Source organism: Ips typographus, linkage group LG16 (assembly GCF_016097725.1).
Source record: "Ips typographus isolate SLU linkage group LG16, UJ_Ityp_2.0, whole genome shotgun sequence".
In the NCBI taxonomy this organism is placed as follows: domain Eukaryota; kingdom Metazoa; phylum Arthropoda; class Insecta; order Coleoptera; family Curculionidae; genus Ips; species Ips typographus.
This window is the reverse complement of record NC_138437.1, coordinates 7,335,903-7,361,939: the sequence shown is the minus strand read 5'-3', so window position 1 is coordinate 7,361,939 and position 26,037 is coordinate 7,335,903. Positions and strand designations below refer to the sequence as shown.

General features: G+C 34.2%; 1 protein-coding gene across 10 annotated transcripts in view; it reads left to right on the top strand.

The window, feature by feature from the left end:
• Cirl (Calcium-independent receptor for alpha-latrotoxin) overlaps positions 1 to 26,037 on the top strand; it is a 62,952-nt gene that overhangs the window by 27,374 nt on the left and 9,541 nt on the right. For 8 of the 10 annotated variants that reach the window (XR_014180876.1, XM_081993953.1, XM_081993958.1 and 5 more), the window contains 3 exons: positions 19,081 to 19,273; positions 24,894 to 25,000; positions 25,642 to 25,968. Coding sequence is in view for 9 of the 10 variants with exons in the window: in XM_081993953.1 (XP_081850079.1) it covers positions 19,081 to 19,273; positions 24,894 to 25,000; positions 25,642 to 25,968 (627 nt within the window). In the remaining variant the exon portion in view is untranslated. Of the gene's footprint in view, positions 1 to 19,080; positions 19,274 to 22,955; positions 23,063 to 24,893; positions 25,001 to 25,641; positions 25,969 to 26,037 lie in introns of all 10 variants that reach the window. The other 2 variants (XM_081993952.1, XM_081993959.1) reach the window with 2 other exon arrangements.

Below are 26,037 nucleotides of genomic sequence, written 5' to 3'. Positions count from 1 at the left end.
CTGTGCGTATTAAACCATACAAATAAGTTTACGAGGAAAAAATAACACTTCTTGGAATATTTAACGAGGGATGTTGAAGCATAATATTATAATAAAATATATCGGTTGTTATTTTGTTGTTGTTGATCTGAGATTATCGTTTTAATTTCCTGTCAGAAGCTTGTTTGCAAAATGTATTTTTATTGTCTTAGTATGTAAGTAGACAATAAGACAAAATAAGTTCTTAAACACGTCAATTTTGATTTAAAGCCATCTGTCATACCTTGAGTACGGTAGAATTGAAAAATGTCAATATAGAATATAGGGTTCTGTTTTTAGATCCACGGGTCAAGGCTTTTCTTTCTATTCAATGGTAATATGTTACAAATTATTATTTGACGACCTGTTACAACATTTTAAACTAAAATTTGAAAACTTTTGATATCTATAGGACAGTTAGACTGGACACAGAATAGATTTAAACCAGTAGAGTTATCAGCAAACCAACTGACATTAAATCGAGAATGTCTGATTCGTTTGGCAATGGCATTCTCTTTAATTACGTTTTATGCATTTCATGCAATTTTAAATTAAAAACAACATTGTGTACGTAGTAATGTAAATGAAAGCAAAACGTTAACAATTCAAATTTCAATATGCAAATACTTGGCATATTCATATAAAGTTTGGCAGTAGTAGAGGAATTAATCCAGCTTTATTGGATTCCCACATTGATTCAAATCTGGCAATAAAAAAGTGTTTTAGGGAACAAAAGAAATTCCTATAGCCGGGAGTTCGGTCCTTTGTCTGAGGCAATTTGAGTAAAAAAGCCAATCGGATTGGTGCGGATGTTCTAAAACTTGGCGAAATTCTGGCTAGGACCCCGATAGCATTGTCTAGAGCGAGTTTTTGTCCCTTTTCAAGAATAAGTGGTTGGTCCAAACGGCAGTGCTTTTGGGGGAGGTATGAGAGCTCTTTACGTGTGCCGCCACGCTTTTGGTCGTTAGAAAATCAATATAGCCCCCGTTTTGTGCAAAGTGGCTTACCAACAGCCACTACATACGAGGGCTGTATGATAAGCACCTGTGCTTCACATAAAACACTTAAAAAATCGATGAGTTTACTTATTTACAAAGACAATTCTCCTAACGACCACGGAATAAGAATTCGTCAGTTGTATCATATAATAACCACGTATCATCTGCATGGCTGATTAGTTCATATATTAATACTATTGATACACTAAATATCTGTAGGTCTAAATTTTCCATGCAATTACTTTACACGTGATTATCACGAAACTAAGAACAATGACACTTGATCTAATCTAGGTTTTTTAAATTTGAGTTTGAAGATCCGTATCTTGAGTTGTCGAGTAGACTGTGACAATAAAGAGTCCCAAACAAAGGAAGACTAAAATTGGGATTGGAAGGCTTAATAAAATACAGATCCGGCTTTTAATTATCGTTGAATGCGGATTAACCCTCGTATTAAAGGTGTTTTGCATTTGAAATTTATCTTCGGCAATACCAATATACTCGGGGACCTTTTATTTGTTCCCCGTCAGACCAATTTCCTACTGAACGAAGTTCAAAAAATGCATTTTTAATTGATCGGATTTAATACATATTTGCATTCATTAGTCATTTGTCAGATTTACCGAATTCAGAGATACTTTTAATTGGTATATAATCGATGAAACTGGAATATGTTGGCTCCGTCCAACAAGATATATATTTTCAAATAATAGTGATGGGATTTAAATGTGGAGTGTTTATCGGACAAAACTACATTATTTTAGTGAAATATTTCCTGTAATATGATTTTAACGAAATCAAGGTAACAATGGGAGCACCTGCTGTAATGAATCAACTAAAGGTTAATTTAGATAACGCATTATCCAGATACGCGCGCGCTTGCTCTCATGTGGATTTTCCGCCACAACCGTATTATCTTGATTTAATTTAAAGAATTTTGCGATTTCATCGTTTTGGTTGCGAAGTTACCACAAAAATCTTCGATAGATAAACAATGACATCTTTAGAGAAGTTACGCCATTTGCCGAGAAAGTCCTGCTACGTGATTTGAAATCGCAATTATCCACTATCGCAGTATATAATATTCACTTTCGTTTATCGCCAAGATTTGCGCTAACTTATTACACTCCTAATATGGGATTTGTTTTATGTTTTACACGTACCCTCATAAATAATTGTTTATTATTTAAATCGCACCTCACTATCAAAACGCAACCCTTTCGATCGATATTTTGCTGGTTTCTTTCACTTTTTATTACTTTCACACTACGGGTAAATGTACCCTACACCCATGATATATTATTTGTATGTATAGAAACTATACATATATACGTATTTATTCTGTATAATTTTTTATAATCGGCAACAACAGTGTAACACGTAATCGTCAAATTCAGGGTGGAAAATTTAAAAATTTTGATGATTTGAGGTAACGATAAGTACTACCCTCAAACCACTTTAAATAACCACTCTTAATTTCAACATAGTTATTCTGTTAATTTAAAAATGTTTACGTTACTTTGGTAATCAACTTTTTAAGCTACCAAAAAATAAAATGTAACGTTGCAATTTCATAATATGTAAATAACTTAGTGAAACATAATTTTTCACAGCTGCTAGTTACCTAACTGTCATCTATTTTATTGCTACTAACTTAAGTATCCACATTGATCACTTCTTAGAAAAATTGTGTTTGAATAGGTTGACGCTCTCAAGATACTTTGAAACATTGCGCGCACAGAATATTAAATTGTCTACTTTTTATTGCACCCTGTACATCAATGTTACATTGTATTAAGGTGGAATTTTTCCACGCACCTGTATCCTTAACCATTTTGGGACACCGTGTTGTTAAAAAGTTTTTCGTAGTATTAATATTTGTAAAGCCATTAGGCAATAGTAAAATGCATTTACCGTCGAAATTAAATTCATAGAGACTTTTAACTTTTAAACTACGCTATGTATTATACTAAACTTTGGCTTATTATATTATTACATGAAGCTATTCATTTAAAGTTATTAATTATCCGCTGGGTGTTTTAACGTCAAAAAGTGATTATTATTCTATGGTTCGCATTAACATAGTAACAAATATGTTGATGGTTCTACAGTCATGGTAAACAAGTTAAGTTAGTTTTTACGATTTTCCGCCGTTAAATTTGAACTTCCGACATTTCTAATGAAAATAATACATTACTGAGCCGTATACGCCGTTATACGACAATCCGAGCTATAAACTCGATTAATTCCTGCTTTATCTGAAAGCGCAAAGTTTTAGCTAGAAGAAACTGATAGTTGTTTATGAGACAATTGGATTACCCATAGTTTTATCGTGCAGAATAACGAGTTTTATCGGTGAAAACCGAGAACCTCCGGGAATGCCGCAATCAACAATTGATTTTAGGAACTGCAAACAATTTTAAACTTTTAGAGTATGGTAGGACAGGAGTGATTGGACAAGCGAAGCCAGGAGATTAAAACTGAAGAGGAGATAGTTTGAAAAAAAAGAACTCGCTTTGATACGTCAAAGAAAGATGGGACAAGGATTTAAACATTCAAACCGAAAAAGTTGTATCATTCATGCCATTCCGACGTCCATTTCGTTTTTTTTTTGAGGGAGCAAAAAATATCGAGCCGTGGCTGGGGAATATTGGAAAAGTTCCGGAGTGGGAAATTCGTAATCCTTTTCGAAATAACTCGACTAACAAACAGCGAATTAAATAGGAACTCCAAAACCGAAATGAAAGGAAAATGTTTTAATACTGTTAAAGATTAATTCTGTTTAGACCTAAAACAATTATTCATATTCATTACCGAGCCCTAAAGCTGTCGCCAGGATAAACAGAAAAACAAAAGTATTTTGAAATTTTGGCCGTCGTAATTAAGGTAAAACGCAAGCAAACCTTTTACAAAAAGCAAATACGCTTTCTGTGGGAATGTTTACGTTGTTTGTCTTTCAACCTCTAAATTGTGTATTTCGCGGAGCAATATTTCACGGCTAAAAAAAAGACAATTTCCTGAAAAGACTGTCGATCAAAATCGAATACGTCAAACATTTCATTAGGACTACGAGTATATTCGCGAACTTAAGGAAATTGTATAACAGTGATGGAAACGATTTCCTCTTTTAAACCCGCGAGAGTCAATTTTATAAAATAGAATTTTCCGAATAAATATTGGACTGCGATTTAAGAAAATAAATTAAGGTCTAAATCCGGTGGAATAAAGAGAAGATTTTGTATTCTGCTAAAGCGATTTTATGAAACGTTTCAAAGTTGCCTCGGTTTTTTTTTATAAGGGGAGGAACATAAACTTTAAAACGATTATCTTTCGAAAGCGGAGGTTCACGTTTTTGTAAAGAGTCATTAATTTCATTTAATAAAACAAGTACCACACCTAAGAATATCGACGGGACTTTGAAACTCCTGCCTGTATTCACAGCCCTTTTTACACTTTTTGATAAATGAGGGTTGAGGGATTTTCATCGTGCCGCACATTAAACAGAAACATTACAAAAACATTCTGAAATGAGAAGACGAAAAGAGAGAACCCTTTTTTTCCAAAATACTACATAAGTTGCGATATACTGCAGACCACCTGTCGGCTTTTCTCAAGCTTCTTCGGTAATTTGATATGATGCGATATTCTTAGTATGGCAGTCATTAACAAACGAGTACTGATTATGAGGCCATCTTTGTTTCGATTAATTTACAAGGACGTCGCTTTTTAATACGGTTAATGGTAATTTTCGTTTTTTATACAAAACGATCGAGCATTTTTTCAATAATTGAAACCCCCGGGACTAGGTTCGTTTCTTTTGTGTTCTGTTCGATCGAGGCATTTTAAAAAGTTTTCTAATTTGTGCGGCCGTCCATAAAACTTTCGACGAAATCTTTACCCAGCTAGGCGACTATGCCCCAGAGACGCTATATCTGAAGGGAATTAGCATTAAAATTGCCATGAATACATTAATCGCCTGCGCGGCTTCACAGTTTTAATCCCAATCGTTCCGCACATTATGAATAATGGTTCCGCTTCGTCGCATTAAAAAATCTTTAAAAATTCACACTGCAAAAGTGGTAATCGATTATTCTCTTAGACTCTCTCAGAAAGGGAGAATCATGCCAAAACCCGGAGAGGGGATTTCCTACTCCCCAAAATTGCTCTCTATTGGGGTTGCGTCAACTAAAACTTTCCCGAACAAATCCAGCCCAACTCTAGCATCATTTTAAAATTAATCTCCCTGCCTAATATATTCAAGGAAGGTCCGCGAAATCAATTTACTTCTTGTAAATCTGCTAGCTTACATAGAGTTATTCGACTTGTTTCCAACTGTGAGCTGTTTATCATTACCAACGCCTTAATATTCCATATAATCCAGCCGGCTTAAAGCGCAATATTTTGGCACGTATTCACTTTTTTGCGGAAAATACGGATTTGAGTTACTGGAGCGCATAACGCGATGTCCAAAGTGCTACGCTCTGGCCCGTAAAACGTCCATTATGCCTACGTGCTTATATTAAATCGATTTGTCTCTACCCCTTGTTTTTTCCATTAACCCCTTTTATTTTTCTAACAAAAACTGGGTTGATGGCGAACTTTTGTACACCTAAAGTAGCTTGCAATCAGATAATCCTTTCAACCTACAACAACCAAAATTCAGTGTGACAAATGACAAACAAAGCAGGAGCAAGTTAATTATTTCGAAATTGTAAATACTTCCAAGTAATTATCCAACAGGAATTCCAAGCATCCTGACTGAATTCCAGGTACTTTTAGAAAGTTTTTCTAAATTGGATAAAGTTTAATCCCAATTCCTGTACCATAGATATGCACGGAGTGGTTCACAAAAAATGTTGCAACTGTGCTAATTTAAACCGTTTTGTGAGTGAAATATCACCCTGTATAACGAATGTTATTCGTAATGAAAAGAGCGTTTTCTTCAGAATTTTCTCTCGCTTTCGTTTTATCTCATTTTAATTGAGTTTGCTGTTATTGTTTTGTATGTTGATATTAAAATTGCGGTCATTCCATATGCATAAACACCATTTTGGAATGGTATTTAATGAATTTTAGTCTCCCGTGTAAATAAAGAAGTACAAAAGGCTCGACTAATTTGATTTCAAAGGTTACTGATGAGTTCATCAGCCGGTACTGGGTACTGGATAAAGTTGTTTTTACCTCATTATAAATAATGTTTAAACTGAATATAAACGTTTAAAAGTGTTATGTCGCTTTGCTAGTTTACGGTTGAAGTTAGAAGTTCGAGACTTAAAGTGGTCTAAGAAAAGGGGTAAAAAGACAAAACAAGAAGTGTGTAATGATACAAGCGGCAAAGTGTGAGGTAGCCGATGGCCTCGAGCAGAACTTTGAAAACCGGACAGACGTCTGAAGTGGTGGCTAGCGAGAACAACTCGATCAAAAACAAAAATTGGAGCAATTCTAAAGCACGAACATGTGTTAATCTGGTCATTTGCCGCCTCTGAAGCCGTTCCTTTGCTCGTATGAAAATGTGACTCTGCCCAGTTTTATTCCTTTTTTCGTCGGTCGAGGTAATTTTATTTTGTATAAGCACGAAATGTTTATTCCTGGCTTTTATTTATTCTGTTCATCTGTAAGAGGGGTAGTATACTTGTATATGTGCGTGCGTGACACGCCGTGTCCTACTCAACTTTTGTTGAATTCGCTCAGGATTATTTTGTAAATTACCCCCATAACAAGATTTATGTATATTACAGTCGAATCTTGTGAATTCGTCACTTTCACAAAACACGAATTAGAGTTTATCAATTTGGGAACACGTGTAATCTTGTAAAGCCCTGGAAATGACGTTGCAACATCAAAGCTAGAAACACGGTTGTATTACGGCTCGTAATAAAAGTGATAAATAAACCTTTGAGACCATTCCAATAAGTATCAAATAACTACCGTTAAAGTTAAAATGTTTCCGCTCCTGAGTTGAAAGCAACTCTTGCAAAACTTCCTTATCAGTTCGTAGACAAATATTTCGTTTCCTGATGCCGAAATAAAAGTCGACGGCGTTGATTCCAGCAGGAATACATCTTCAAAACGACGACACAATGCACATCCACGGGTTTAATAGTCGCAGGGCAGAGCTCGTTTTCCCCTTTTCCTCTTTTTCCCTCTCTTATCGCCCTTTTGACACCACGAATCGAAACCACTATTCGAGATTATTCGGCGCATATTTTTAAATATCCCGAGGTTATTAAGAACGTGAGCATTGTACTCGCCGAGCTGGCTGCTTTTAATATATTTCCTATTATGTTTTCTTAGGGGGTTGGTATTTACGAGCCTTTCCAGAAAAACCGTATTTAATGTCAATCAGAATTTCCCAGTTCCGCTTTTGAACTGCTTCGTTGTTTTCGCTTTACGGGACGAATAAACAGTTACTTTATTGTTTCCAACCGCAAGCTTTGGAAGTAGTTTGCATTTCTGCTCCAATTTTCACTATAATACTAAGCTTATTGAAAGGGTGTAAATGAATAGCATAAGCGCATAATCCGGTCGACACAGACGCCAGATATGGGACAAAACGCTTATAAAAGCATTGAGTAAGCATTTAAGCATCATAATCGGATAATGCATCCAGAATTATACGGATCTGTGGACACTTTCACACCAATTACCTATGTGTCGCTGATTTAATTTATGTCTAATTTACAAAGTGCATCATATACACACACGCGCTAAAGTTTACGCTTCTGAAAGTGTTATCTAAACACCAGACCCTCTCTTTTGTTCTTTCATTCTATTCAAACAGCCGCAATTTAAATCTCGAATTTGACAAAGTATTTTCCAGGCTTTTATACGTTACTCATATTTATTAAGTCTGAACTGGTTTATGGCCACAGCACTTACTTTAACTCCGATAGGTATTAAACTGACCAAATAAAATTGCTTTAAAGCATCATTTTAAAATATAGTTATCGAAGCTAAAACACATAAAATAACACTAAGGATTGCATTAACAATGCCTAAGGTATTCTACTGGGTCGCTAAAACTTCTTTTATAGCGGATTAAGAAAAAAAGGTTTTACCTTATAATAGTTTTTGATCGATTATCTAGTGTTAACAGTTTGTCTGCTGAGTATTATAGGGCAAACTGGAAAAAAAAATGATATCTACTTCCGTTATTACCGGAAGTGGCTGGTTAGTACTTTATACGTTCTTAGTGATCAAACAAAATAAAACAGGAAGCTGTTTTTGGGAAACAAAAAATGATACTCAAAAATTATCTACAGTGCGTTTTTTTTAACGCTCAACATAGGATTTCACGTGTTAAATTTTTAAGCACATGTCAGACCATGTTATTTTGGAACTACAAGTATAAAACTTAATGGGTGGCTGTTTCGTACCCTGAAGCTTACGTAAGTTTACCAATTCGACCTAAAAAGTGATTAAAAACTTGCAAAAAATAATCTATTTTCGAAAAGATTTTATCTTTCCATACGTATGTATGATAGGTGCTTGTTGTTTTTGATACTGACACGGCAGGTAGCAGGTACAATTTGGCGTAGAAAGTAAAACAGGGTGATCATTAACTTTATATCAAGAAGTTAAGAACAAAGTATTTTTATAAGTGAATTGTTCAAAGTGGAGGTCACTTTTGAAGCCAAACAGTATTCCAAACTTTTTGTCAAAAGTGCAATTTTAGCAAATTTTTATTTTGCTCTATAAGGGTTCCAATGCACAGCAAAGGGCATATTTATACAAAAGAACCTTAAATTAGGTGAAATAAGCACAAAAAAAGCACTTTAAAATTTTTCACTTTTCAAAAAAATTGAAAGAATGGGGGGGTATTAGAGAGGTTTTTTAGGTACTTTTTGAAATTCAATATCTCGGTAACGTGAAGAGCTAGAGAGGCCATTTTTGCGAATTTAAATAAAAGAGCTACGATTTTTCAAAAAGTCGAAAAATTAAATTTTTGTCAGAAGTGCAATTTTGGCAAACTTTTATTTTGCTCTATAAGGGTTCCAATGCACAGCAAAGGGCATATTTATACAAAAGAACCTTAAATTAGGTAAAATAAGCACAAAAAAAGCACTTTAAATCATCATAAAATGTCCTTTGACGTTCAAAAAATGTCGGGTCGTGATGCAGTCAAAATATGTCACACTACCTGCCCTGCCAGTATCAAAAACAACAAAGAACAACAATGCATACAGGGAGTATGAAACGATAAAATCCTTTCGAAAAAAAATGTTTTTTGCCAGTTTTTAATCACTTTTTAGACCAATTTGGTAAACTTACTTAAGCTTCAGGGTATTAAAAACACACTCGTCAAGTTTTAGACCTGTACTTCCAAAATAACATGGTCTAACAGGAGCTTAAAAATTTAACACGTAGAATCCTATCTTGCGCGTTAAAAAAAACGCACTGTATATAAATTTATAAAGATCAAACAAAACTTTTATTCGGTCTCCCGGTACACTAACATAATTTTCCACGAAAGAAAAACATTTTAGCCACATCTAATAAAAGGACAATAATTATAATATCTTCTCATAGATGTATGTGCGACCGGAATGGCTTGCTCGTTGAAAATATGCAGGGTGTTGCAATTAATATATTTCAAGGTAAATGGTGTTTCCTGTATAACATTGAAGTAAATTACGCAGGGTGTCATATAAATAACGTTTAAAAGGCCTTCGGTAATTAAATGATTGCGGTGGTTAGAAGAATGGAATGGAAAAAATAAGGTATTATGGTAATAAGTTCACATCTCATAGATAAAGTTGGGATTAAGTTTTAAAAACTTCTGTAATTTGCGCAGCCGAGCAAACGACTTTTCCGAAGATTTCCTCCAAATCCGATCGACTTTATATCCATTAAGAGCAATATCCAAAGGGAATTAGCATCGAAATTTCCATGAATACATTAATCGCCCTTCGTTCGGTCCAAATTTTAATCCTGATAGTTTTATATTAATTTTGAAGGGTCCTGCTGGTCTCCAGGTTTAAATCCTCAGTTTCAGTTCAGTACTTTTGGCTGCCAATGATGATTTTCGACCTTTGTTTAATAATTTAAATAGTATTAAATTTAAATAATTTTAAAGCAAGTAATGTCGTGGCTTACTTACTAGTGGTTTATTAAAAGTCAATTTCGACTTTAAGCTGTTATCTGGGAATTTTAGCGACGAATAAACATTCCGTAAATAGTCGATGACTGAGATGTTTTATCTCATATAAAGATGTAAATTTCTCGCTATTCGTCTTTTTACAGTTTTATTGTAGATTTTATATCCAAGCTTTTAGTGTTAATGGACGCACAAAGGAGATCTTAGGCCTTACGTTATCGTAAATAACCTTTCCATATTCAAACAAGGCCGCACAAACGTAAAAATGTCACCGAACTAACAGAAGAGCGTTTCGTCACAGCAGAACGTCGAATAAAACCAGATTTTTATTGCTGGAAGAGTTAAAACATAATTTTCTAGTAGGTAGGAAGCAGCACAAGAAACATCATCAAAACGAGTCTTCCCTTTGCACTTATTACATTTTTGTATTTTATGCTACCACGAGGCTCTGTTTAGACGAAATAAATTTATATCTCGTGCTTGAAGTAGTCAGGTCATTTTTAATACAACTTCCACAGGAATCTCAAGAGTTTTGCTAAGTCTCTTTGCCGCCGTCAAAACTAAGACCGAAATTAGCCTCGCATATTTCTCCAGAACGAGTTTTACTAATTAATTAAAATGTCGGTTACGGTTTCGTCTTTAAACTTTTATATGGAATGCCAGAGTTGTAAATATAACCTATAAGTGGCTTATTTTATTGTCTTATTAAAAGTTCGCGTTAAGTCAGAGCAAATACGGTTAAGTTTCGAAGTTTGCGTAAGAAGGAAGGAAATTATTCATGGACTAGTGACTTATTCGAATGAAAAGCTCGGAACAAAAGGTGCATAAAAACTTTGGGATTGATGCGTTCTTCTGGTATAGGTGGATCGCATTACTGCGGTATTACATAGCTGGCAAGTGGGTGACCACGGCGATTTCCGTATATTACTAACGTTAGATGGCAAAAAGAACTTTCAGATTTCAATTAAGCAAGTGTTTTTCGTTATTTTACGAGACCTTCACCAAGATGGGTTATAAATAATTGTTGCTTAACGTTTGCTTTTTAACAATAACTACTACATGACCTCATGGTCTGGGCAATGAAACCAATATTTATTTAAACCTGTGTCATCAGCGCAATGGGTTATAACATGCAATCCTTCTGAAGGTATTATAAATACTAGAAGAATAATTATCTATTGTTTATTCACTGTATGTAGCAAACTGATACCTATGGAATTATTAGGCATATTATGCCAAGGCCTTTCGAGCAAACAAATCCACAGTGACTAATTGAATGGCGGCGACCTTTCGAAAAAATCTCGACTATTTATCGGGTTACGTTGCGCAATGTTCCTATCTATTCATTGTGTGAAGAAAACGTTTTGAATCCACCGCCCGTTACGTTATTCGATCGGGTGGCAAAAACCGTATAGACACATTTTAATTCGTTTCGTTATTATTTTACTACTCGTTCGTATTCCTACAATTCACGTTTTCTCTTCCAAAATCGCCCGTTAGTGCAAATATCACATTGACCGCAATTAAACAGTTGAGGTTGCAAATCCGAATATTGGTTGTTCATTGTACGTTGGTTCAATAAAACACAACCCAATATTGTGATCTATACCGAAAACATCAATATTTACTTACAGACGCTGCACATACACACATCGATTAGCAACATTTTACGGAAATGACATTCCTTCTGACCAATCCGTAAATCAGCTAAATTCAAATACCATAATTGTTCCCTCACCCTATGAATATTGCAAACTATGCTGTTAACGCCAAATTCAGTTTAAAACGCAAGTTAATTAGTCTATTATTAGTTTCAATTCCAACTAAATCATTTAATAAACGGATCGAATTATTATTACACTCAGTTTATTAATCTGACGTATTGTGCAACTAATTCTTCAATTACTCACAACAAACATTAATTAGTATTTAATACAGTGGATGAACTCGATTATGATTAAAAATAAACCAGGATAATCACTGAAAATAAATGATTTTGACATTTTTATCAATATACATTGGCCAAATAATCCATAAGATACTTTTCAAATTGTCATCAAAAATAAAATACATTATCCACAACTTCCATTTGGCTTACATTTTGTTATCCGATTAATAACAAATTCTTCCAAAACAAAAGTATTACAAGCCTTGATGCCAGTTATCAATACCTATTAGGTTGTTGGCTGAGAGAACCATTTTGTCTGCATGCAAAAAGCTGCAACTAAACAAGCATTTCTTATACCTAAGTAAAAGGGGTGGGAGGGATGTAATCAATATAAAGAGTAAACATTTTCAACTTTTCAGACAAGCAGCAGGTGTAAATTTCACAAATATTCATTTACTTCCTGGTTGTTGCCTTCTTTGGTTAAATTAAAATAGATAATTTTAAAGTTAGTGTAAATGACTGGAGAGTGAATTTGAATCTTACGTATGATTGATTGAAACTACATTTAATTCCTTAAAACCAAACAATCAAATCAGTAAATCTTTCCTAATAACACTATGATGATGAATTGAAGGCTAGTAATTTATTACCTACTCCTGAATATTGTAGAAGTAGAAATAATAGTGAGATAAGTGCTGCGCTATTATAATACTTTATGTTAACCCATCATTAAGTGGGGAAAACATGATATTTTTAGTAAAAAGGAACGAAAACGTTTACAGGCATATTAAGCGATTTTTAATTATGTTTTAGCTTTCCATGGGTGGTACAATAATTATGGTCATTTGGGCTATTTTCGAAAGATAGTACTTAGTAAACAACTGTTGAAAATTTTTAACAAGTTTATTTGTTTTTTAGGTTAGTTACGTAGTAGCATATTTCCTTTTATTTTTCTTATTTTTTGTTGCACTCTGCAAACTCCGAATTGAATTTATCTTTATTTCTAATATTCTTAATAAAAGTTAATTAATGCATTTAAAGAATATTGTTAAAGCTGAATTCAAAATATAACTATATTTTTCGTGCTGTATAAATAACAAAAACTGAAACTCACATTACACTGTCAATAAAATATTAAATTAATTAACCAAAATCGGCGTGTTAAGCTTATCAATAAATAAGTATCAATATCCTCATATCATATTCGAATTAATGCAGTGAGCCACAAAACCGACATGTTTAATTCACGAACTGAACTCTCGTTTATCGATCGAAATCCGTTGTTACCGTGTTTTATATGACCAAAATTGCCAATTTTCATTTACAACTGTTAGACCTGAAATACTAAACACTCGCCAATCCCATCAATTCTTCCAATAAAAAGTGAAAATTGGCGATTTAAATCTAAACGAGAAGTGAAATTTTTAAACGGCAATGATATTCTAACTAGTGGATGTGCCGACATTAGAAAATTAAATTACAAGTTATATGCAGCAGAGAATTAATTTTTCCACCCTTTATGCATGGGTGAGAAAGGCAAACTTTCTCTTGTCTTGTTAACCGAGTTAGTTATGTAGATTTCATGCTTTTATAATCAAAAGTAGAATTTCCTGACGTGGACATCGCAGTTAGTTAAAACTGTAGCCGGGACGATGTCAATTAACGAAGAGTAATAGGTTTTCGCGTATTTTGCGTACCAAGGTAAAAAAAACTTGATTGACCAGCGCGTGAGAATAAAAACGCATTATGTTCTCATATTATAAAGTAGCTAAACCAAGATTTAGATGGAAGCTTCTCGTTGGGCGCTTTGTTCTGCTGTTTCAATTCAGTGCTTCAAACGGTTACTTTTATGTGAAAGAATCTCAATCTGGCCTTAAAAAAGGACGACGTTAAATGGACCTTTTTAAATTGTTTGAAGGGTTTGGATGGATGGATGTGGACAAAAGATCTTCGTCGGGTGGATTTACCGATAGTGAAAATGATACAGGCTTGATTGCACCGTTTGTTTCGTTGCGCTTTTAATTGCTGAGATGGAAGGGTAGTAATCCCTTAGCGAATGACGTATGAATATAAATCTATTCGAGCAGAGAGTGAGAAAGCACAACAATTTCAGATAGTTTTCAACTCTGATGGGTTTCTGGGTTTGTTTACCGCCTGATTCAGACTTTTACACATTTTTCGATAAGATTTATATGGCGATAGTGTTGAATAATGTTTAAAAAACGGAGTTCGGATAGCTTCCAACTTCGGTCTTTCCAACAAAAGGTGACATAAAATATGAAAAAAGTTTAGCTTTGCTTTGGACGGGATGAATAATTTTTAAGGAGATAGAGGACGAATCGCTCGAGTAAACTTTTCACTTAAAGAAAGTTCCTGACGAGAATTAATTTATCGAAAATTTAATTCACTCGAAATTGGGTTCTTCCAACACGGAACATGATTATTTATTTTATTTGCAATGTAAATATACAAACTTTGTTTTTAAACCTTAATCCGAACGAATAAAAGCTTTTCGCACTTTCAAGGTAAAAGCCGCGTGGAAAAAAATTCTTCTTGCTCAAAGTCACATTTAATTTCACGTTTCTTTTAATTGTAATTATGAAAGGTAATAAAAACCGTTTTATGATCATTTTCCATTACCATCTGCAAAACTTTTATGACTTGAAATGTTTAATTGATTAATAAAGTTCTATTTTTTTCCAATCTGTAAATGTGATTAGTTAATAAGTTGGGTCACCCTGTACCAAAGTCGACTGGAAGACAGTTACATATTTTAGCTCTCCAATTTTGCCATGTTGTAGAAAGGGTCAATCGTTTATCGTCTAGTCTAATTGTGCCTTAATTTAACTCACTTTGTATCTAACTTTTCTTTTTCATGTTATTGGATAGGAAATTTAATGAGGATTCCAAAAATGTGCTTAAAAGAGTCAATTTCTCACTCCAAGTCGGTTTTACTAGCGATTTTGTCTCTGATTGTTCTTTCAAACTGTGTTTCTGGTAGTTCTTCAAACTTTGACACCGCTTTTTTCCTTGACTGTACCAAATTTTATAGTGTTTTTTAGGTTATTGAATAGGAAATTTAATAAGGATTTCAAAATAGTGGTTAAAACAGTCAATTCCTCACTCCAAGTGGGCTTTACCAACGAGTTTGTCTCTGACTGTCTTTTCAAACTGTGTTAGTGGCAGTTTAAACTTTGACACTACTTTTCTCCCTGACTGTACCAAATTTTGTAGTGGTTTTTCTTGTTATTGGATAGGAAATTTTATGAGGATTTCAAAAATGTGGTTAAAACAGTCAATTTCTCACTCTAAGTGGGTTTTACTAGCGGCTTTGTCTCTGATTGTTCTTTTAAACTGTGTTTCTGGTAGTTCAAACTTTAACACCGCTTTTTTCCCTGACTGTACCAACTTTTGTAGTGTTTTTTAGGTTATTGGATAGGAAATTTAATGAGGATTCCAAAAATGTGCTTAAAACAGTCATTTTTCCCACTCCAACTGGGTCTTACTAGCCATTTTGTCTCTAATTATTCTTTCAAACTGTGTTAGGGGCAGTTTAAATTTTGACACCGCTTTTCTCCCTGACTGTACCAGTTTTTTTTATGTTATTGGATTTAATGAGGCTCCAAAAATGTGCTCTAAACAGTAATTTTCTCACTTTAAGTGTGTTTGACAAGCAATTTGATCTCTGACAGTAAAACTGTGCTCAATAGTTGTAAAATTCAGGGTTTAGAAAAGTTTTCTTGTAGTATTCGATACAAAACGTGTTTCTGAGATTTATGACAGTGATCACGTGACTGTCAAGAGTGCCAAGCTAAATTATCCTCTAAAAACCACATGACATCTGCCACTAATGTCAAAACTGTCAAAACTTGCCTAGAATTTGCAAGAATTACAGTTTCACACAGTTGTCTTATAGTTTCGCGAGTTTTATGACAGTTACTTTGACAACTGTCAGTTTTTAAATGTAAATTACAAATCGTTTAAATAATACTATCTTCAGATTTGCACTGACAAAAAGCTGAAAATGCTCAGTCATGATAAAGTTATAAGATTGGAACTTATTTGGGACAAGAATCACTTTGACAGAAAAGTTTTACTTCATCCAATTTATTAGTTATAAACCAAAATTTCTAAAACAATAAATAACAAATCAAATCAGCCTTTTATTCAATCTTTATTTTTCAGTATTTTATTTTGAAAATATTGATAGAAAATTACTTTAATTGTTAGTGATAGCCAGATTTTGTGAAAATGCATTTCAGAATGGTTTCTGAAACTACGCAAATTAATTACATAAATAAATATAAAAAACAATCTAACTGTCCGATTTTTTGGACATTTTTTGCTCTAATTTAGTAAATGGACAACCCTGTAAAGTAAATTTTATATAATTTTACAATTACGTACATCATACGTTTACCACGTCATGCAGTTACATATTTTAGCTCTCCAATTCTCGTGTGTGTAATATATTTTGCCATGTTGTAGAAAGAGTCAATCGTTTATCGTCTAGTCTAATTGTGCGACTTTGGCTTAATTTAACTTACTTTGTATCTAACACACATACATTTTTGACACTGTGTTCAGTCCAATTTGGAACACCCTGTATGTACAGTTTGAAAACAAACTTAACAGAGCAAACAAAAATTCTTCAAAATGTTAATTCTCAGTGATGCTGAAGAATGCCCTTAAATTGAAAACTTGGATAAAGTTTTAGCATCAATTAAAGCGAACAAACAATTATACGAGGGTCATCAAATTAAAGGTCTGGAGAAAAACGGTTGGTATGACCAGTTTAGTCTTTTAATGACTTCAAGTTGGCATTACTAGGATGAGCTCTGATCGGCTAATGGATTAACATCGTTGAGTTTATAACCTCAAAATTAAGTTTAACAATAACCGTACATGTTTTTTGATCAAATTTATTTTATTTGTTTAATTACTTATTAACTTTGCCTTGAATTAACCCTATTTTGATGGAAAACAAGAGAGGGATAATAGCTAACGCCCTTTAACACACAACTAATGTTCATGGTTATTTTTCCCTCGATTAATATTTTTTCATCCGGCTTATTACTTTTAGAGGCGTTATCGGAGCCCTGAATCTTGTGTATGAAATTGCGAACGTTATATGTTATAGGCAGCTACTAATGTATTTATGGAAATTTCAACGTTAATTTTAGGTTTACACCGACTTCTAATGGCCGTTCTGATAGTTGGTCTTTCAGAGTTGGATGATTTATCAAAAAATGTCTCCGAATATATTCAAACTTCAGCAAGCCGGAGTATAAATTATTGAAATTTGCGGTCTCGTTATCAAATAGGGACTGCATTCCTGTAAAAAAAATGATACTATACACTAGCATCAGTATGCATTATTCACGCCTCCCGTGACGCCAAGAGACTAGCCATTGAATATAGTTAGATTCGCCTATTTATTTTCATGGTACTGAGATTACGTACGTCAAGTTAACTGCAGTTTCCATGGAAACGATTTAAAATGGCAACTAGATGTATTGCATTAAAAGGTTTTATGGATCTGGAGTCTCAATGCAAATAATTCAGTAAATTGCATATAAGTACAAAAAGCAGAACAAACAATGTACGGAATAGTAATCTGGGTTATATACAGAAAAAGGGTTTTTACTAGATTAAATTGCGTTTAGGAAAATTGGCAACATGTGAAACGTTTCCGACCGGTGGGCTTCATACGGAAACGATGGTAACGGTCGGAATGTTGCCGCGGCTTCCATTTTTAAGTGTAATAAAATTATTCTTAATTACACGGAGTAAGCCGACGAAGTGAAACTTTCACATTTATCTTTGGAATCTTAACGCCCTTTTTCATAAAATGTATCCTGGCTAACACAAACTAGTCATCGACGTTCCATTAAATTACGCTCCGTTGTCTAGGTATCCCACCTAGTATTGTACAGAATAGCATAGTGTAATTCCGAAGATGTATATATTTATCATGTGGAACACGTCCGAATAATAATTTTCTTAATTAAGCCAAATATCCATTTCCCGGTGCCAGTGAAGCTAATTGGTATCGCTCCTCCAAGACAAATCCACGAGCTCATTTAACCGACCGAAGCGATATCAAGAGAAAGCATTATTCTCGAATTGTATGAAATGAACTGTCTCGATTCTGTTTCGAGATAAATACGGGTCAGTACGATGAAATATAACGGGATATAAACAATATCACCCAAAGTAGTATTGGTACCGATTCATCTGTAGCCAGAATTAATTAGCCCCCTCTATATATCAGCGAGTAAGCTGCGGATTCAAAATACGCTCGTTGGGGAAAACTGTTAATTAAAATGTCTGTCTTGATCAGAAAAATATGACTTTTGAAAAGAACGAATGAGTATTAACGGAGCACCCATAGGAGAGTATATCGTATCGCATGCCGGCAACGTTGTTAAAGAAGAAACAGTTGGCGTTTTGCCGTTTAGACCGGTTCAAGAAAGAAAACTGACATGGGAGAGACAAAGTCGCATATCGGGCCTGGTACCGACTAAGAAAGTACCACGAACTGAAATGAAATCGACGACCGTCGATGAACACAAAACAGGTACTGCTAATCAGGGCATTCGGTATACCTGTTTGGAAAACTAATGCCTCGAAAACAAATAGGTGTTTAAGAGTCTTTTTTTGAGTCTGTGAAATAACTACGCATACCGAAAGCATTCTTTTTGAATATTTACTACGGTTTCTATCCGCTTCTGATTTGTTAAAGTAAACCTTTTTCTGTCGTAATCGTTTTAATTAAGTGGGTCGTTTGTATTTTATTTCAAGCCTTGCCCAGCACGGTAATTATTATTAAAAAAAGCCCCTTTATATTTTTAACGCTCGCCCTTTTACGGCTTACGCTCTTGCCACAAGCTTTTATTTAAAACAACCACTTCGGAAGCTCCTATAAGGCATCCCATTCTCGACCTTGGCTTATAAATAAAGAATATATTAACCGCGACAAGTGAAATATTATTCTTACATATACATATTGAACCGCACACTTTGTATCGATATTTCCAAGGTAATAACATTTAATTCAACAATCATTTTTGTTTCAGAACAATACCGGTACGAAACGGCGTACGCGTGTGAAGGGAAAACATTGAAAATTGAATGCAAGGATGGCGAAGTGATTAAACTGATCCGAGCCAATTATGGCAGATTTTCGATAACCATTTGCAACGATCACGGTAACACTGATTGGAGTGTGAACTGCATGTCACCAAAGTCCTTGAGAGTTCTTCATACCAGGCAAGTTACTCGAGCTACTTATTTGCCATTGCTTTTGTCTCTGTGTGTGTGTATGTCTTTACTACTACTTATACCATTTAACATGATCATTCTTACATCACTCAGTTCATTGCAGAATGAATTATGTCACAAACCAGAATAAATCTCATACAACAATTTTGACAACATTGTTCAACCATAATTTTGAATCTTCTGGCGCTTTTGTACTTGTGTATGTATTTAAAATAATGATGAGGTTCTCAAAATCCCCAGGTGGAAATTACACTGGAATTTTTGGGGTACAAGATTATATTGGGTCATCAAAATTTATCTTAAAGGCGTCAGCTTGCCCGACTTAACAGAGTAAGAACTCATGTTTGCAACACTGTATTCTGAAAAATTCCACGTCATTATTAAGGGTGTTGAAATTTTACTTATTCCTTGCCACAAAAAAAAATATATTTTTAAAATTCGACATTCTTAAAACCTGAAAAATACGGATTGGCCAACACTATATACTTGCAATAGTTCTGTCTTATTCTGATCTATATTTTACTCTTTAAGGTGAAATAGTAAACATCTATTTAACCAGTTTATATACAGGGTGGTCCAGTTTTAAATGTCAATAATTCACCAATCCATAGCCAATTAAAAAATAAGTTGACATTCATTATGTCATTTTCCTGAAAAGTGCTTCCTAAGGAAAATACAGTCCTTCAAATTTCTGTTTAAAAAAATCGTTTTTTTGTCATAACTGTCAGACCGTTGGAGCAATATTGATCAAATTTGGAACAAGCACTTTATTACACGTTATTAAGGTCAAAGACCCAAAACTAACCCAACCCAACTTAAAAATTGTCTTGGAAACGGAAAATTCACTTAAAAAGTTAAAAAAATATTATTGTAGCCAGTTTTCATAGTTTCCAGGCAAACTAAAAGACTTTAGTTTTGAAAATTGAATTAGAAAAGATAAAAATTTCAGAAGCTTAAAAATTGTGTTTGTAACCAGTTTTCATGCAAATCGAGAGACTTTAATACTAAAAATTGACTTGTAGACATAAAAACTACTTTTTCAAGAATTTGTTACTAGAAATTCATACATTTAAACCTTAAAAATTGACTTGAACCCCAAAATGTGACTGAAAATGAAAAGTGACATTAGAAGCTTAAAATTTGCATTTGAAGTAAGTTTTCATAATTTGAAGACAAATTTCAATATTTTAGTCTTGAAAATAGTCTAAGAGGCAGGACATTGACATTAGATTCATGAAAATTGTTTTGAAAACAAACTTTTCGTGCTTTTTACTTTGCTTTTCATTTTCTTCGAATTCTGGACTATTTTTAGTGCTTCAAAACTGCTTTCAGCTTGGAAAATCAAGTTTCAAGACTATCTTCACCAAGTTATTGACATAGCAAACTTAAAAAAACAATTTTTACATTCTTCATAGACTTAAAATGGCATTCGAAGCTTTGTCACTATTAAATTGACTTCTAGACACCTCAGTGCTAAAAATTCGGGTATTTCTTAATAAACTAGACTCTTTTTAGTGTTTTAAGGCTGTTTTCAGTGCCTCAAATCGAGTTTCAAGAATATCTTTACACAGTTTTTGACTTATCAGGCCTAAAAGCCAGTTTGTCCACTGATCATAATCTTGAAAATGTTATTTCAAGCTTCTTCACTATTAAATTGACTTCTACACTCATAGGTGCAATAAATTGTAGCATCTCTAAGAAATTCAGACTGTTTTTAGTACTTTTTAAGACTGAAAAATCGAGTTTAAGACTATTTCCAAAAGTCAAGTTTCTTCAGTAATAAAAGTAAAACATTTTGGTACCAAATGCTACAATAATAGTCTTGAGAACTAATTTTTAGAAATAAAATAGTCCGAAAATTTAATTTACTTCTAGACTTGTTGTCCAGTCCAGAAAATTCAGTTGTACACCAATTAAAGTCTTGAAAATATACTTTTGGACTCTCTTTAGTCCTAGTAAAGTAAGTTCTAGCATTAAAAGTAAACTTTTATATTATTTTTAGTAGTAAAAAATGAGTTTCATGCACAATACAATCTTTGTCTTGATTTCCGGACTTTTTTTAGTTCTTGAATGCCAGTTTCAGACACTCAACCAGGATGGCAGTCTGAGAAAGCGAATCATAAGACCATTCCTAGTAGTAAAAAAGTTTTTAGACTGTTCAGTAAAAATTTGGACTTTCACAAGTCTTGAATGTTCAGTTTTAAAATATAAAACGATTTTTTAAATTAAAATTTGGAGGACTGTATCTTCCTTAGGAAACGTTTTTCAGAAAAATGACACAATGCAAGTCAACTTATTTTTTGATTAGCTATCAAATGGTGAATTATTGACACTTAAAACTGGACCACCCTGTATATGTTTAAAATCCTGTACCATGTAATTCGGGTCTACTTACAAATGATTCTAATATCATTGGAACACCCCTGTATAAACAACTGTTGTGCAGAATGAAAATATTTTACAAGTGGCCGTAGTTACCATTTTGTAGTACTTTGTATTTTGTCTGATGACAGACATTTATGAAGTATTTTCGAAAGTTGTAAAAAGAATTAAGCTTCTTGAATTAGTACTTAGAAATACCTTAAGCTAGTAGGAGCTTTTCCAACTCTCGGATTTTCACCGTGATTTCCCCTCGGGTTACAACAGAATTACAACATTCTTTCCAGTTAAAATATCTTGTAAAAAAGTGTATGATCAAAATCAAGTAGAAAAAGGGCGTGCGCCTTCAGGTATGTAGATTAGTATAAAGGTGTCTTAGTGCAACGACTCCTTGGTTATTAAGTGTCACGAATTCTACCTGCTTTAAAACTGAGTGATGTTCCAGGTACCTAAAACACGGTTTTTATTCATGGCAAGTGTTAAAAATTACTTTAAGTACATAGCATTATAAGAGTTTTGTGCGTTGATAATTTTTAAGGAGAGATGTCGATTGTTCCCGTGTCACCGCCACACCATAATAACTATTTACTAATGTGTCTAATATTGCGTGTGTATTGTTTTATAGTAAAAATATGAAAGGTTAAAACCTTCACGTTCAGTGATGGCATGTGGTAATTTAATGCTTCTTGTTGCTGCCAGTATTGTATGTTATATTGTTGTTGAAAGTTACGACTTGCATATTGGGGTTACTCGTCGCTTAATGTTAAATAGATATCTAAAAAAACAGTGTGCCTCCCTTTGTTCTCACTGATTAATAACGCTGCCTGTTCTGACCAATTCGAGTGTTTACCTTCATTTTTAGTTTTTAGCATTTAACAGCATGACATTTCAAAGATTCCACCAGAAAAATCCATTCCGTGTATAGTTAAAACATTCTAGCAACAGCTATTAAGATTTTCATATTTTTCAGCATCCGAAATTTTTCACTATTCATTGGGTATTCACCTATACATCATAATTTAAGCTTTGGTTTTTTTACGTTTAAAATGCCAGGTTTACTACACCATCGATCAATTAATCAAATCATTTTAGTTTGTAACTGCATCGAAAATCAGACTAACGAAATATTTGCCACAATCACGCTTTGAAACAAAAAAAATGCAAACTCAGAGGCAAATAGCAAACCTGGTATTTTAAATGCAGCTTTTTCGGGACGCAGTGTTTTTGGTTTGTGTATGGTTTGAAAAAAAAATACCAGAGGCAGAATAAAGAGTGAGTTTTGCTTTTCCAGATGTTCTAATAAATCTGAGTGTTCAATCGATGTGAACAGCGAAGTTTTCGGGGAACCATGCAAAGATACGCCCAAATATATTGAAGCTCAATACCGGTGCGAAAATGGTAAATGCCTATGTCTGTAAAGGACCGGCGGAACTGATGTTATACTTGGATTGTCAAAATCGATGTTTTTTAAATGACGGGAAAGTTTATTATGAGCGAGGTTCTAAATTAAAAGCCTCTTCTCTACATTTTATCAGATAATGAAAAGAAGGAAATCTTGTTACGCGAGACAAACAACAGATTTGCTAGAGTCAACAGAATTTTCTTCGGCAAAGCGAAAGCGATTTAATCGATCCAAGGAAATCTCTTTTGTCGGTGATTTAACTTATCGGCCCCACAAATAATTCACGTACAATATAACATACAATATTGTCAGGAACGAGGAAGTATCGTTTTGTACCTAATTGCGCTTTATTGATAAAATAAATTTGCTGGCTCCCATCCAAAGGGATCGTTCCATTTTAAACCGTTTATATGGAACGTGGCGTCGATTTAAATCGACCATTTCGATATAACATAGGCTCTACTTTTTGGCGCCCTAAATCACCAAACCAGTCAGATCGATATTTTGTCGCATCACTGATACAAAGCACTAAATAGCACCCCGACTATTTTATTATTAATTAAAACGGAATGAGATGGGTCACACAACTTTATGTCGTTTTTTACCAGATACACGTGATGAATCTTAATGGCGAGCATCAGGGTGTACAATATTTTTCAATTGAACATGACGGATCACGCAATGTTTCGACATTACCAAACCGAGCAATATCAAGATGAATTATCCTACTGGGGCCTGAACTGTTTTACTTTTTTATTTGTTAATGCTAAACAAAACTTTTTCCCTAACTTATCACTTTATATACTTTTTAGTTCGACCGTAAGACTGAAAGCTACATACCGAGAACTTTCTTTATTAAATAATCACCTTGCAAAATGGTGTAAAATGTTTCTTGACCTCAAAGGATTATTAACTAAAAAGTCAGACAACTTTAAATACTCTTAAGTAAGAAGGAAAGCCATTACGAAACAGGGGCGCCAATATATCGTAAGAAAACCGCATCTAAAATTTAGAAGCGCCATTAGAGATTCACGGCATTTAAAAAAGGGTTAACAATAGTTGATGAGCGTTGCATAGAACGCGGTCTCAGGAGTCACGTCGGGAATCGTTCCTGTCACGAACAAAACGGCAAAAACCGGGATAGACAACCCGGGGAAAAAGAAAATCCGGAAAATCGGCGCAGAGAGCAAGAAATGTCTCTTTTTGTTATTCAACATAGTGTCCGAATCGACGTTTAGTTTCTTGTCGAAAAATTAATGACCCAAAAAAAGATATTGCGTGTGTACTAAACTGAGAAAACACCAAGTTTCAGACCAAAAAATATTTATTTAACCGGTTGTGTAGTATGACTAACATTTGTGTCTTACCAGTTTTACTACCCTACTGTTTACTCTTAAGAGCTATTTTAGTTCTAGATGCAAACTGAAGAAGGTTTTGTCGTGAATTGAAACCGCTTGAGTAGGTCATTATTTTATTCTACTATATCCTCTTAAAAACTTTTGGTAAGGAGTCTTATCATGGCAATTTGAATTCTTTATACTTTTATAACAAGTCACTAAAACATCATCTACAGGATGTATGTATGTTCTGTGAACAAAAAATACAAATTAATTAACAAAATAGAAAAGGGTTTCTTTCAATACTGTTCACAACTGTCATATCACACAGATAAAGTGAGCGTATATCGAATAAATTCTAACAGCGCATACAATAAGATGGTAAAAAGAAGACATTTGTGGTTGACCTATCTTATTCTGGATGGCGACGGGAACAAGGCATGTACAGTATAGATAGCCGGAGCTTTAACAAGGTAATATTGTCGTTTAGGTGTACGCATTATCAAAACTGCAGTATACCGGCGATTACAAGCATGTTCGGGGACCCCTGCCCTGGGACACATAAATATTTAGAAGCTCATTATCAGTGTCTACCCGGTAAGTTAATTAAACCTCCACTTAATTAAAATACTTCCTCGATTTCTAGCAATACTTTGTACTGTACTCTATCTAACGCCAACGCCTACACAGAGATGGGCTTTAGGGTAACTTGCCAGACTTCGAAACTTTTCCATTATGTATCACATTAACCGCTCAGATACTTGTTTTTGAACGTCAAAGTTTAACCTTTAACCACAACCTATTTATCATTCTCGTCTATTATTAATGAATAATCACCACTATTACTTACGCGTTTGATATACAAATCGATGTAAGATACTTTTGAATTACTGACCACTCAATTATGATAACAAAGTCCCTCAGGAAATTTAAATTTTCCCATATATTCTCCACGCTAAAGCGCTGTTGCTTTAAAGGCATGACGCTCAAAATGGTGTAACCCAATGACCTCTATAAAACTTTTCAAATTACCTCCGACAAACTTTGTTAGGGTTGGTATAAAAGCTCGTTGATACTCTTTTACACCTTCCCAGCAGTAATATAACCACTTTGTCACTTTAAAATTAGAACTCAAACAGCTCTGGCGTATATTCCGGGTGCTACAATATATATTTTTTATTGAGACACTCTATATAAGTTAAATAAGGTAAAACAAAGGCAAATCCAATTAATTCCAGCGACAACCACAACAACAACAAGCCGTCCAAGTCCGCCGTGGCTAATAACATCGCAGCCGCCCATGTGGACTACATTGAAAACTCCATCTGCTCGACCTTCAACAACCAAAATCACCATTGCCCCACCTTCCCCTATTCCTGGTCCTGTTTCCTCATCGACGTCCGTCAATATCCCTAGTTCTACCTCGAAGGGCCAACACGAGGACAATTCACCTAAAAAAGGTCAGAATGACTGGTCTTGGGATCAGAAGGAGCACTACGACATTACTACTTTGCCTCTTACAACAATGGTGCCCATTGATCATTCGAATAAAAGACTGCCATCATGTAAGTATTTTTGGTATGAATATTTGAATCATGTACATTAAAGCGCTAGTTTGATACTTCAAAACAATA